Source organism: Myotis lucifugus, unplaced genomic scaffold (assembly GCF_000147115.1).
Source record: "Myotis lucifugus unplaced genomic scaffold, Myoluc2.0 scaffold_1325, whole genome shotgun sequence".
NCBI classification, from domain to species: Eukaryota; Metazoa; Chordata; class Mammalia; order Chiroptera; family Vespertilionidae; genus Myotis; species Myotis lucifugus.
This window is the reverse complement of record NW_005872373.1, coordinates 38,470-51,978: the sequence shown is the minus strand read 5'-3', so window position 1 is coordinate 51,978 and position 13,509 is coordinate 38,470. Positions and strand designations below refer to the sequence as shown.

At 41.8% G+C, this 13,509-nt stretch overlaps 1 protein-coding gene across 1 annotated transcript in view; it reads left to right on the top strand.

The window, feature by feature from the left end:
• The window catches only part of LOC102432831 (poly [ADP-ribose] polymerase 14-like), a 54,912-nt gene that overhangs the window by 15,936 nt on the left and 25,467 nt on the right, over positions 1 to 13,509 (top strand). The window contains exons 6-8 of the mRNA XM_006107659.3: positions 6,833 to 9,084; positions 11,221 to 11,457; positions 12,168 to 12,389. Of these exons, the coding sequence (XP_006107721.1) occupies positions 6,833 to 9,084; positions 11,221 to 11,457; positions 12,168 to 12,389 (2,711 nt within the window). The remainder of the gene's footprint in view (positions 1 to 6,832; positions 9,085 to 11,220; positions 11,458 to 12,167; positions 12,390 to 13,509) is intronic.

Here is a 13,509-nt window from a genome sequence, read left to right as displayed (position 1 = left end):
TTGAGAGTGGGCATCCCTGTCTTGTTCCTGTTCTTAGGGGAAATGGTTTTAGTTTTTGACCATTGAGTATGATGTTGGCTGTAGGTTTTTCATATAAGGCTTTTATTATGTTGAGGTATGATCCCTCTATTCGCACTTTGCTGAGGGTTTTTTATCAAGAAAGGGGTTGGATTTTGTCAAATGCTTTTTCACATCAATTGATATGACTATGTAATTTTTGTCTCTCAATTTTTTTATGTGATGTATCACGTTTATTGATTTGTGGATATTGTACCAGTCTTGCATCCCCGGAATAAATCCCACTTGGTCATGGTGTACAATCCTGCTGGATCTGATTTACTAGAATTTTGTTGAGGTTTTTAACATCTATGCTCATCAGGGATAATGGCCTGTAATTGTCTTTCTTTGTAGTGTCTTTACTGGTTTTTGGATTAGGGTAATGCTGGTTTGGTAGAAAGAACTTGAAAGTGGCCTTCCCCTTGAATTTTTTAGAATAGTCTGAGAAGGATAGGCTTTAGTTCTTCTTTAAATGTTTGATAAAACTCCCCTGTGAAGCCATTTGTTCCAGGGCTTTTGTTTGCTGTCGGTTTTTTAATTTCATTAGTAGTTATTGACCTATTCCGGTTTTTTGATTTTTTCTGATTGAGTTTTGGAAGCTTGTATTTTTCTAGGAATGTGTCCATTTTTTTGAGGTTGTCCAGTTTGTTGGAGTAGAGTTGTTTGTAGTACTTTTTACAAACCTTTATATGTCTGTTGGGTTGTTACTTCACCTCTTTCATTTCTGATTTTGTTTATTTGTGTCTTGTCTCTCTGTTTCTTGTTGAGCCTAGCTAGAGGTTCATCAATCTTGTTTATCCTTTCAAAGAACCAGTTCTTGGTTTCATTGGTCGTTTGTATTTTTTTTGGGATCTCTATGTTGTTTATTTCTGTTCTGATCTTTATAATTTCCTTCCTTCTGCTTACTCTGGGCCTTTCTTGTGGCTCTATTTCTAATTCTTAAAGTGACAAGGTTAGATAATTTATTACCATTTTTTCTTGTTTTTTTGAGGTAGGCTTGTAAAGCTATGACATCCCTCTCAGGACTGCTTTCACTGTGTCCCATAGATTTGGGATTGTTGTGTTTTCATTGTCATTTGTTTCTAGGATGCTTTTTTTTCTTTTGTGATCTCTTTATGACCAATCCTTGTTTAATAGGATGCTCTTTAGTGTCCAAGTGTTTGATTTTTTCATTGTTTTTATTGTAATTGATTTCTAATTTTCTGCCTTTGTGATCTGAGAAGATACTTGTTATGATTTCTATTTTCTTGAGGTTGAAGAGAGGTTTTCTGTGTCCTAATATGTGCTCTATCTTTGAAAATGTCCCATGTGCACTTGAGAAGAATGTATATTCTGTAGCTTTGGGGTGAAATGTTCTGAAGATGTCAATTAAGTCCATCTGATCTAGTGAGTCATTTAGGATTTCTGTTTCTTTGCTGATTTTTTCTCTAGAGGATTTATCCAGTGGTGTCAATGGGGTATTAAAGTTCCCTACTATGATTGTATTGCTGTCGATCTCTCCCTTGATATTTTCCAGAAGTTTTTTTTTTTAATGTATTTGAGTGTTCCTGTATTGGGTGCATATATGTTTATCAGAGTTATGTCCTATTGTTGAATTGCTCCCTTTAGTATTATGAAATGGCCCTTCTTATCTCTTGTTATGTCCTTCACTTGGAGGTCTATTTTGTCAGATATAAATATTGCTACCCCAGCTTTTTTCTGATATCTATTTGCCTGAAAAATTTTTTTCCATCCCTTCACTATCAGTCTGTGTGAGGCCTTGGTTCTGTGGTGGGTCTCTTATAGACAGAAAATATATGGGTTATGTTTTCTTATCCATTCAGCTACCCTATATCTTTTGATTTGAGAATTTAATCCAGTTACATTTGAGGTTGTTATTGATAGGTAATTGTTAGTCACCATTTTTATTCTTTATGCATGTGTTCCTTCTTCCCTTTCTATTTCTTCTTTTTTAGCAGTCCCTTTAGCTATTCTTGCATTACTGACTTGGTGGTAATAAATTCCCTTAGTCCTTTTTTGTGAAGCTCCTGATTTCACCTTAAATTTTTATTGATAGCCTTGCTGGGTACAGTATTCTTGGATTAAGTCCCATTGGTTTGCATCATGTTGTATATTTCATTTCATTCCCTTATAGTCTCATGTGTTTCTGTTGAGAAATAAGTTGCTATTCTAATAGGAGATCCCTTGCTGGTATCTTTCTGTCTCTCTCTGGCAGCCTTTAGAATTCTTACTTTGTTGTTGATGTTTGCCAATTTAATTATGATGTGTCTTGGTGTCAGTCTTTTTGGGTTCATCTTGTTTGGGGGTCTAGGTGCTTCTTGGACTTGTGTGGCTTTTTTCTTCCCAACATCAGGGAAGTTTTCTGTCATTATTTCTTCAAACAGGCTTTCTATTCCTTGCTCTGCTTCCTCTTAATCTGGCAACCCTATTATGTGGATGTTGTTTTATTTCAAGTTGTCTGAAAGGTCTCTTAGGCTCTCCTCCTTCTTTGTAAGTGTTCTTTCCAGTTGCTGCTGTGTTTGTGTGTTTTTTTCTACCTCGTCTTCTGATGCAGTACTCCACTTCTTCTAGTCTACTGTTGAAGCCTTCCATTGTGTCCTTTATTGTGGCGATGTCATTCTTCATTTCCTCTTGATTCCTTTTCATGTTGGTGACATTCTCATTCAGCTCCTTATAATTCTCATTGAGTTGTGTGTATTTGTCATCCTGACGTTTAAGCATCCTTAAAACCACTACTCTGCTTTTTTTCTCTGACAAGTTACTTGTCTCCACTTCATTTAATTCCTCCTCTGGTGATTTCTCTTTTTCTTTCCTTTCGAGATTGTTTTTTTGTCTCCCCATTTTTTGCTGTAACGATTTAATTGTTTCTATGTCTTAGATCCAACTGCTTTGCTACCCAGGTTCTTTTGGGGGTGGTGCTATGTAGTTGATGATTTTGGGGGCCCAGTGGTGCAGAATCTCAAATTCCCTGGGCTTGGTGATCTAGAGGAGCCTCCTATTTGAGCTATTTGGGTTCTCCTGATGTACTTGGGTCTTGAATGTTAGTTTCTGGTTCATGGATGAAGTCTCGTCATGGATTGTCTGGCAAGGTGACACACTTCCGGCTTTATTGTTCAAGGTGTTGTGGATGTGTTTGTGGTTCAGACTCTTGTGAAAAGGGTTGCCTGAGGTCTCACTGGAATGTGTTCACTGTGAGTTCCTGGAGTCCACAGCCTGGGAGGAAGGGGTCTCAGGTCTCAGGCTCAGATACTTTGACTTTGGCCATTGTTGTGTGACTCTTGCTTGGGTAATCTCACTCTGCAACTCACTAGGAGGATCTCAGAGCCCATGATGGTGGGGGGCAGCTGTCCCATACTCTGTGGTAGAAGCAGTGGGACTCTGGCCAAGGTGATTTCCCTCTGTGAGCACGAGGGTGTCAGGAGCCAGCAACTGCGGATGTGGGAGTCTCATAGTCTGTGGCTGGAACAGTGTGGGGAGTCCTCAGTAACTCACCAAGGTGTCCAAAAGCAGGCTGGCAGGAGGGGGAAGTCATGGAACTTTGCACCCTTGTTTGTAGAGGCATATGCCCAGTGGCAGCTCATAGAGGGGCCCCGCATGCTTGATCAGCACGACCACGGTTTTCAGAGGTCATTAGCCAGGGAGGGGGAGGTGCCAGTTTTGTTGCAGTGGCCGTGTTCCCTTAGTTGGATATGCACACACCCAGTGGAGGTTCAAGGAGGCAGACTCAGGGGAGCCTGTGCACTGGTTCGGTGAAACTGGGGTGTCTGGAGGTCAGCTGCCAGGGGGGCAGAAGTCCCACTTACTGCTACAGGGGCCTTGTGCTCTTTGTTAGGTACGCTCGTGCACCCAGCGGCGGCTCACAGAGGCACCTGAGGTTCTGCCTGCTTGGGTGGCAGACTCGGGGGACCTGCACACTGGAGCAGCGCAACCACCGTATCTAGGGCCATCAACCGGGGAGGGTAAAGTCTGAGTTTTTGCTGCGGGAACCATTTGCCCTAGCAGATAGATGTCCTAGGGTCTGCAGGTCTGTGGGCAGGGCAGCAGGATTTTGGCTGTTGTGACTGCAGGGTCCCAGGCATTGTCCAAGGCCAGTCTGGGTGATGGTGATGTTGAGTTCCTAGAGGAGGCCTCTCCCCCTTGAAGGTGGCATGAGCTCTGTGTCTGAGCCTGGCAGCCCAGGGAGTGCCTGCATCAATGCCAGGGGCTCCCTGTCCAAGAGAGCCTGGTCTGCTAGCTCCTGATTCTCCTGCAGTGTCTGACTATCCCTCACTCACTCACACACACAGCACACATGTCCACATACCTCCTCACTGACTCACACTCTCCCCCTCACCTCAGCCCTCCCGCCGCCTTCTTCCCAAGTCTCTTGAGGTTTATTTTATACCTGAGCTACACCTGTGAACAGTAGGATCCTCTCAAACGTTCCATTTCACTTGACATCTTTGAACCATCTGACTATGTTGGTCATGCCTCCTCCCTAACTTCGCTCATTCCCCGTTTTCCAGGGTCTAAGATACACTGACTTTCTCTTTCTCACTCTGGACAGTTGCAGAGCTCTGCAGAGTGCTACAAAGTGGATTTATAGACATTGCTTTACAGGCGTTGCTATTATTGTAATCCTTATTTTACAAATGAAGAAACTGAGGTACAGAAAGGTCAAATCACTTGACCAAGGTTCCACAGCTAGTGAATGACAGAGGCAGGATTTGAACCACGGCAGTCTGGGCCCATGATCAATGCTTTTAAGTTCTCCACTTTTCCCCAATTTCCTGTTCACCTATAACATGAATTTTTCTTGTGGGATATTTCACCACTTACGGTGGGTTACCAATAATGAGGCAAACTGTCGATAAAGATGGGTTAAGAACAGAATTTATTTAGCAGTATTGTTTTATATGTAGATTATTTGAGATGAATGTTAGGCACTTCACTCTGATATTATTTGGTTCCATTTCCTCAAATCTGATTCACAAAATCTTAAGGAAGGGAACCCTTATAAAACACCTATTGTACATGAGATTTTTGGCTGTTTTCTGCCATAGTATCTCACTGAATCCCCATAATAACCTGCATGGTTAGATTTAGTTACTCTTTCTTTACAGAAGAGGGAATGGAATGGAAAATTTAAGATCTCTTTGATGGTTCTTGTATCAGATAGATCCATGTTCAAATCTGGCTTTGGTGCTTACTAGCTTTGTGATCTTGGACAAGTTACTAAACCCACCAAATCCTATGTTTTCTCATGTGTAAAACAGAGTTCCTGCTATTACTTACCTCGCAGGAACATTATGAGGATTAAATGAAAGTATATCTGCAAAGTGCTTGGCACATGGTGGGTGCTCAGTCAGTGTTAGTGGTCACTGGTACTGCCCAGGCTGTAGCGTGTACGGGGCCACATGGGGAAGTTGAGGCTATGTGTCTGGATCTCTGAAGACCATGTTCTTTTTATTATGTCTGGCTCAAGGCCTAGGATCCAATCATCACAAGTGAAGTTATTTTTAACATCTTTCCACAAGGATGCTATTTAATCCAAGTTGTTACTGAAATTCGTTCTAATTCCCTTCCTTCTTAGACTCTTGTAATAACTACCACAAAATGAGTTTGGGGAGAAGAGTATCTGCCCATCCACACACAGACATGCCCATCTACCATCCTAGCGACTGTCCCAGTAAAAGTGGCAAGAGACTGATTGTAGTAGGGATGGGGGAGGTGCAGGACTTGCTGAATCAGTCTCTGGGCTGTGCTCTGATGACTTTGAGGATGAACTTGGTTTGGAACCCTTGGTAGAAGGGCAAGAGAGTGGTCTTTGGGGTCAAAAAGAAACTGATTTGAATCTTAGCTCAGACATTTACAGTCTACATGACCCTATTAGAGTTATCTAATTTTTACTAGCCAGAGGTGCTTTTTTTAAGATTTTTATTTTATTTTTATATATTTTTATTGATTTCAGAGAGGAAGGGAGGGAGAGAGAGAAATAGAAACATCAATGATGAGAGAGAATCATTGAATGACTGCCTCTTGATCAAGCCCACAACCCGGGCATTTGCCCTTGACCAGAACCGAACCGGGACCCTTCAGTCCACAGGTCCATGCTCTATCCACTGAGCCAAACCAGCTAGGGCTACCCTGAGTTTTATCATTTGTAATTAGTGATGATGATGATAATGATAGTGTGTCTATCTCAAGAGTTGTCATGAGGATTAAATTAATTAAATATATGTAAAGCACTAAAATAGTGTCTGACACACCTAGTAAGCTATGATAATTATTATTATGCTCCTCCTCTGAGAAGTAATAATGGAATCTAAGTCACCTATGAAGCCTAAAATTGCGAAAGGCACAAGAAACAGCACATAGCATGATTCTTAGACAAGGTTGGCTTTAAGCACCAAAATATTCTTACACTGGCGCAAGGAGTATCCCCATGTTTGTGTTGTGACCAAAGTCATATCTATTTCTTAACCTGGTGGTGATATATCAGTGTATCAAAAAAACGGAAAATGTAATTTACATAACAGAATTCATCATACAGTGATCTTGGCTAGAAAGTAATTACTCCATTACACAAGGGATACCTGTGCAGTGTTAATACATATCAATTTATACTTGAGCACTTTGAGAGTAGAGCTGCTCTTTTAATACTATGTTGCAACATCAAAGTTCTACAAACACTAGGATTGCCCCCCACCCTCCAAAATAGGAAAGTTTTGTTTGTTTGTTTTCATTTGAAACCTATTACCCTGGGATTACTTTACTTTATTTCTTTCCTTTTAAGTGTTAGACACCATCATGACCAAGAAGCTTGACCTCAATAACATGCCGCTGTCAGTGTTCCCATATTATACCTCCTTGGGCACAGCTTTGTATGGAAAGGAGAAGCCTCTGATCAAGCTTCCAGCACCATTTAAAGAATCTTTGGATCTTTCTTTATGGAAGTTCTTACACAAGAGGAATCATCTGATTGAGGAGATAAATGAAGAAGTGAGACGTTCTCACTGTGAGCTAACATGGTCCCCACTCAATGGTGAAATCACCATCAGACCTGCAGCCACCTTAGTCAATCAAGGAAGAAAAAGTATCAAGAACTGGAAGAAAGATGCTTCCACAGCCTTCTTTGGCATCAGGTCTAGATTTAAAGTTACCCTATTTAAAGTGGACCCAGTAGTGTGGGACATCATGAAAAATGACTTAGAAGATGAAAGAATTTTGATTGAGTTTGATACAGGTATGGGGATTGTAACCTTAGTGGGGAAATCAGAGGATGTACAAAACATTGAGCCACAAATCAAGGAATTAATAGAAAACGCCACTCAAAAAGTTAAAAGAGAAGAGCAAAGTCTAAAGGAGAAAGTGGCCATGTCTCCAAGAAAGTATTCTCTTTTGTGCCACAGCGGTGTGCAGGAGCGTCTCCGCAGGGAGTACCCAGAGATGGAGATGTTTTATGACAGAGCCACCCAACACATGTGCTTTAAAGGACTCGGTGTAGATGTGTATAAAGCAAAGTGTGAAGTCCAGGAAAAGGTGTACACCATGGTTCAGAAAAGCATTCAACTTCCCCCGGAGGTTTTGCAGTTTTTGCAACAGGTCAACTGTTCAGAACTCTCCAAGTCTCTTTTGATAGCACAGAAAATCCTTGCAGTTTATGAGCTAGAGGGCACAACTGTTTTCTTAACCGGCTGTTCTTCTGAAATCCTCTTAGAAGCTGAGAAGCAAATGGTCAGTGCCTTAAGTTATAAGCGCATAGACATTGAGGACCGGGAATTTCTTAACAGCAAGAGATGGAAAGCCATCACTAACAATTTGCCGAAGAAACTTAATTCCTCCTCAAAGACTGTAACAATCAGTGAGTTAACTTCAGGAACCACAGCTGAGGTCATTATTGCAGGCTGCGTGAGAGAAGTAAATGACATCTATAACTTCCTTTTTGACTTTGTGGAAAAAAACATGAAAATAGAGAGATTCCTTGAAGTAAAGCCTCCCTTAGTTATTGATTATTTAAAGGCAGAGAAGAAGTTATTCTTGCAAAAGTTAAAGATGAACAAGCTAAATGTTCAGGTAGATTTCAATTCTAGGAACAAACCAAAAGGCATTTTACTAACTGGCTCAAAGGCCGAAGTCCTGGAGGGAATGAACATCCTCAAGCAAGCCAGGGATTCAGTTTGTGTTAAAACCATCAGTATTGATAAGCCAGGAGCCAGCCAGTCCTTCCGGGATAAACCATGGTATTATAAACGTGAGGTACGGTCACTTGGTTGTTTTGTGGAACTACTGCAGAATGAAGGAAAGAAGGAGGGAGGTGGCAGTGATGGGCAGACGTGCTCCTGTCGGACAGAATTGGCCCCTGGAGTCTCGCTGATTGTACAGAAAGGAGACTTGACACGGTTTCCTGTTGAAGTGGTGGTGAATGCCGCAAACGAGGACCTCCGTCTCAGTGGGGGCCTGGCTGCTGCTCTTTCAAAGGCAGCGGGACCTGAGCTCCAAGCAGACTGTGACCGGATAGTCAAGAAAAAGGGTAAGATTGCAATTGGCCATGCCACCATCTCGAAAGCAGGAAAGCTCCCATACCACCAGGTGATCCACGCAGTAGGACCCAAGTGGGACAGCAGTGATGTTCTGGGGTGTGTGTCACAGTTAAAGAATGCCGTGAAGAAAAGTCTCCATTTGGCTTCTAAATGCCAGTACCAATCCATAGCCATCCCTGCCATTAGTTCTGGAGACGGTGGCTTTCCCTTATCCCAGTGTGTGGAGACCATTGTTTTGGCCATCAAGGAATCCTTCCAGTATAACTGGGCTGGACGCACCTTAAAAGAGGTTTACCTTGTGGATTTAGCTGAGAAGACTGTTGAGGCCTTTGCTGAAACTGTGAAAACTGTATTTAAAAACAACAAGCCTGGTACTGCTTCCCTGCCCAGTGTACCAGCAGGCGTCCAGCCGGGCCCGAGAAACACTGATGGAAACAGACAAATGCTGCTGTGCCCAGGCGGTCTGAGGATCCTGTTGGTGAAAGGAGACGTGCAGAATGCTATGGTGAGTGTCCCTTTTACAGAACACCCACTGGGTGCTGCAACTCCAGGGAGTCTGTTGCCAAAGGAAGGTTAGGTTCAAGGGAGAATTAGGGAGAGAATCCCATGCTCTCCATGCTGACTTGGAAACAAATTTCCTTAGACAATTGGGCTACTTCACCACAGCATTTACTGATAGAGGGTGGCCAGTTATCTGTGGGACCTGGAAGTGTATTCAGATCACCAGGTTCCCAGTAAATGTGAAAATCCACAATAATGGCTTACAATTACAAGGCTCTCTATATTTGTTCAGGGCCTTCAGACCTGTGATATTTTGGCAAATCTGAGGTTAATTTCCTATCAAATTTACTGATAGCAGATATAGAGGGTAGAGTGGGGACAGCAGACAGGAATCTTGTCAGTGGAATTGAACCAGGTTGAGCCTGGAGGCCTGAATCTGAGGTACAATCAGCACCCAACACCAGTAAGAAGCTGTGGGAAGGAAAGTGAAAACTTCAGCTGGAAGTCTTCTGAGTACTATGTGGGGACATTTATTGTAGGTCTGCCAGCGGTGTCATGTGTTTTTTTAAAACATATTTAACAACCTCTTCAACACAGGCTCTGGCTAATGGAAATAGCCCTGGAAGCCCCTGCTGTGCCAGATGTTCCTTCCTTCCTTTGAGGATTGTGGGCAGGCCTGGGGAAGAGATTCCTAGGGAAGGCCATTTGCCTATCTTCTTTGGAGAAATACCTATTCAGATCCTTTGACCACTTTTAAATTGGGTTATCTTTTTAAAAAAAGATATTTTTATTGATTTCAGACAGGAAGGGATTGGGAGAAAGACATGGAAACATCAATGGTGAGAGAATTTTTGATCAGCTGCCTCCTGCACGTCCTCTACTGAGGATGGAGCCTGCAACCCAGAATGTGCCCTTGACTGGAATCGAACCTGAGACCTTCAGTCCGCAGGCTGACACTCTATCCACTGAGCTAAACCAGCTAGGGCAATTGGGTTATCTTTTTTTTTACTGAATTTTAAGAATTCTTTATGTATTTTGGATATAAGTCCCTTACCAGATTATGATTTGCAAATGTTTTTCCCCATTCTGTGGGTCTTCTTCCTTATATGTATAAATCTTAAATGATAATTAGAAGACTAATTGCTAACAATGATTACTTAGTATGTGCCAAGCACTATGCTAAGTGCTTGGCTTGCATTTTCTCATTAAATGCCATGAGGTAGATTCCAGGATTATTATTCTTCTCAAAGAGATGAAGGAATGAGACTTAGAGGGGCTAAGTAATTCGCACAACTCTCACAGCTAACAAATGGTAGAGGCAAGATTGGAATTTGTTCAGGCACTATTTAGAAAATGTTCTAAAATGATTTAGTTTCTCATTGAAAAAAACAAATACATAAACAAGAAACTTTTGACCCCTAGTCAGTCATTGGAATGAGTTCCATTCCTTTTCCTTCTTGAACACTAAATAGTAAGATGTTTCTTCCATTCCTTTTTCTCCCACAGATGTTTAAGTTCTGATGCCACAGTACCTGCCATGTGTTGCTTGTCCGTGACCCATGCAGGACAGCTTTGAAAATGACTTAGTCACATTCCTTCTCCTCTCTTTTCTTGGTGTCTTACTCTAGCTGATTAGTCTGCTCACATGTCCTGCTGGAAAAGCTTCCATAGCTTCTCACTGTTTGTCAGGAAGTCCAGATGGCCTGGCACTTGAGGTCCTCTGCAGTCTGCCCCCACGGTAACATTGCCAGCCTGGCTGCACCATTTTTCTGTAGAAGCTGCCTATCAGCTCAACAGCTCACACCCACCATGTATGTGTTCCCCCTTCTGAATGATTTCCCCTTCTCCCCCTGCCTGCTTCAACTATTCCCAAAGAGCCCACATCACACAAGGTGTACTCAGTGGCCACCAATGGCACTTCCTCTGGACTCCTTCAGTGATCCCAGTTTTTGACAGCTCTCTTTGTCCTGGAGTGTAATTTAAATAAGTATCTAATAACACATTGTCTTGGGTGGTATTTGCCTCTGAAAACAATAATCTTTAGTTGTCCCCATTGTGCCAAGTCCAATCGCCCAAATACAGTAATCCTTGATGAATGCTTTTTGTTAGAATTTGAAACAAATTGTTGGTTTTGTCTTAGGCTGACGTTGTCATCAACTCCATTCCTCGGGATCTCAACCTTAATAGTGGGCCCCTTTCTCAGGCCCTCTTGGCAAAAGCCGGGCCAAATCTCCAGAAGGAATTGAACGCAGCTGGACAAGGTATAGCTGTGGACATGGGCACGATTCTTCAAACCACTGGTTGTAATCTGCAATGCAACCAAGTGCTTCACGTGGTGGCTCCGAACTGGAACAATGGTGATACATCTTCACTCAAGGTGGGGTCTGGTTTTAAATTCTCTGGGAAATTGGGTACCCCATTGTTCTCTTTTCCCTAATTCCACCCTGTCTGTTTCTCTTCTGCAATAACATCACGTTCATGGCGGGTTCCATCATTATGGCCCTTTCTTTTAGTGTAGCCGACTGCTCCTGGAGACTTTTATTGAAGATAGGGAAGAGTTATTGAGGATAGCCTATTTAAAAAAATGATTTTAGAATGGAAGGGAGAGGTAGAGAGAGATAGAAACATCAATGAGAGAGAATCATTGATCAGCTGCCTCCTGCACGACCTCCTACTGGGGATCGAGCCTGCAATCCAGGCACATGCCTTGACCAGGAATGGAACCATGACCTCCTGGTTCATAGGTCGATGCTCAATCACTGAGCAACACTGGCCAGGCAAAGATAGCACATCTTCAGTGAGGAAGGTAAGGTGAGGGCATGAAGAATGGAAGATCATGAAGGATTAGAACAGTAGTTGCTTTGCTTCTTTCCTTCATTGCTAAGTGCATGTGAATCATTTTGTAGGGTTTCTTACATTCTCTTTTCTTTTTCCTGTATTTTTCTTTCCCCTTCAGACTGCCCTCATCCTGCTTTTTGTTGAAAGCAAAAAGGAGTAGACAGAGATCACAAAGTTGCTAAATTGTTTTTTTTTCCTAACTCCCATTTCTAGGCAAAAATATATAAGAATGTGCTTTGTACTTTTCAGATCATGCAAGACATAATCAGAAATAGTTTGGAAATGACTGAGAACTTGTCCTTAAACTCAATTGCGTTTCCAGCCATAGGAACAGGCAATTTGGGGTTTCCTAAGACTGTTTTTGCTGAATTGATCATTTCGGAAGTGTTCAAATTTAGTAGCAACAGTCAACCAACAGCTTTACAAGAGGTTTGCTTTGTGCTGCACCCGAGTGATCACGGGAATATTCAGGTACAGCTTCACTCGTTTCTGGTTATTTTGTCAACTGAGCCCTAATGGTATCCAATGTCTTCTTGGTCTAATGGGTTGTTTCTTCCATGTATTTCCCATGCAGGAAAGTAAAGTAGCACTGTAGGCTAGTTGAAGCACGGTAATTTTCAAGCAAAGTTATGGATATAGAAAAAATTAGCTTCTTATTTAGGAAAACTTCAAACATGTACAAACATCAACAAAATAGTACAGTAAACTCCCTTATAACCATCACTCATCTTCACAATGATCAACCTATGGCTAACATGTTTTATCTCTATCTCCATTTATTGCCCTTTTTCCCATACTATTTTTAAAATTATTTATTTTTAATGGTCACCCGAGAATGTTTTTATTGATTTTTGTTTTTAGAGAGAGAGGAAGGAAGAAAGAGAGAGGAGGAGGAGAGAAAGAGAGAGAGAGAGAGAGAGAGAGAGAGAGAGAGAGAGAGAGAGAGAGACATTGATGTGAGAAACATCACGCACACACTTACTGGGAATTGAACCTGAAACCTAGGTATGTGCCCAACCCACAACCTTCTGGTGTATGGGAAGACACTTCAACCAACTAAACCACTTTGCCAGGGCCCCCTATTATTTTGAAGCAAATCCAGATACACATTTTACCCATAAACAAGTCAGTATTTATTTTAGACATTGGAATTTAAAAAGTAACAACACCATGGCCCTGGATGGTGTGGCTCAATTGCTTGATCATTGTCTCATGCACTGAGAGGTCGCAGGTTTGATTCCCAGTCAACGCACATGCCTGGGTTGCAGGCTGGATCTCTTTTAGGGGGCATGTAGGAGACAGTCAATCAATGTTTCTCTCTCATTGCTGTTTCACTTACCTCTCTCAAGTCAATAAAAACATTTTTTTTAAACAATGAAGAGTTTCCCTTCACTTAAAAAAAGTAACAATACCACAGTACTCTTTCACACATAAAATAAATTGACAATCATTCCTTTATCTCATCAATTATCAAGTCAATGTTCATATTTCCAATTGTCACATAAATGTTTTGTTTTTACAGCTTGTTTGTTTGTATCAGCATCCAAACAAGGCCTATATATTGCAGTGGAGTTGACATGTTCCTTAACCT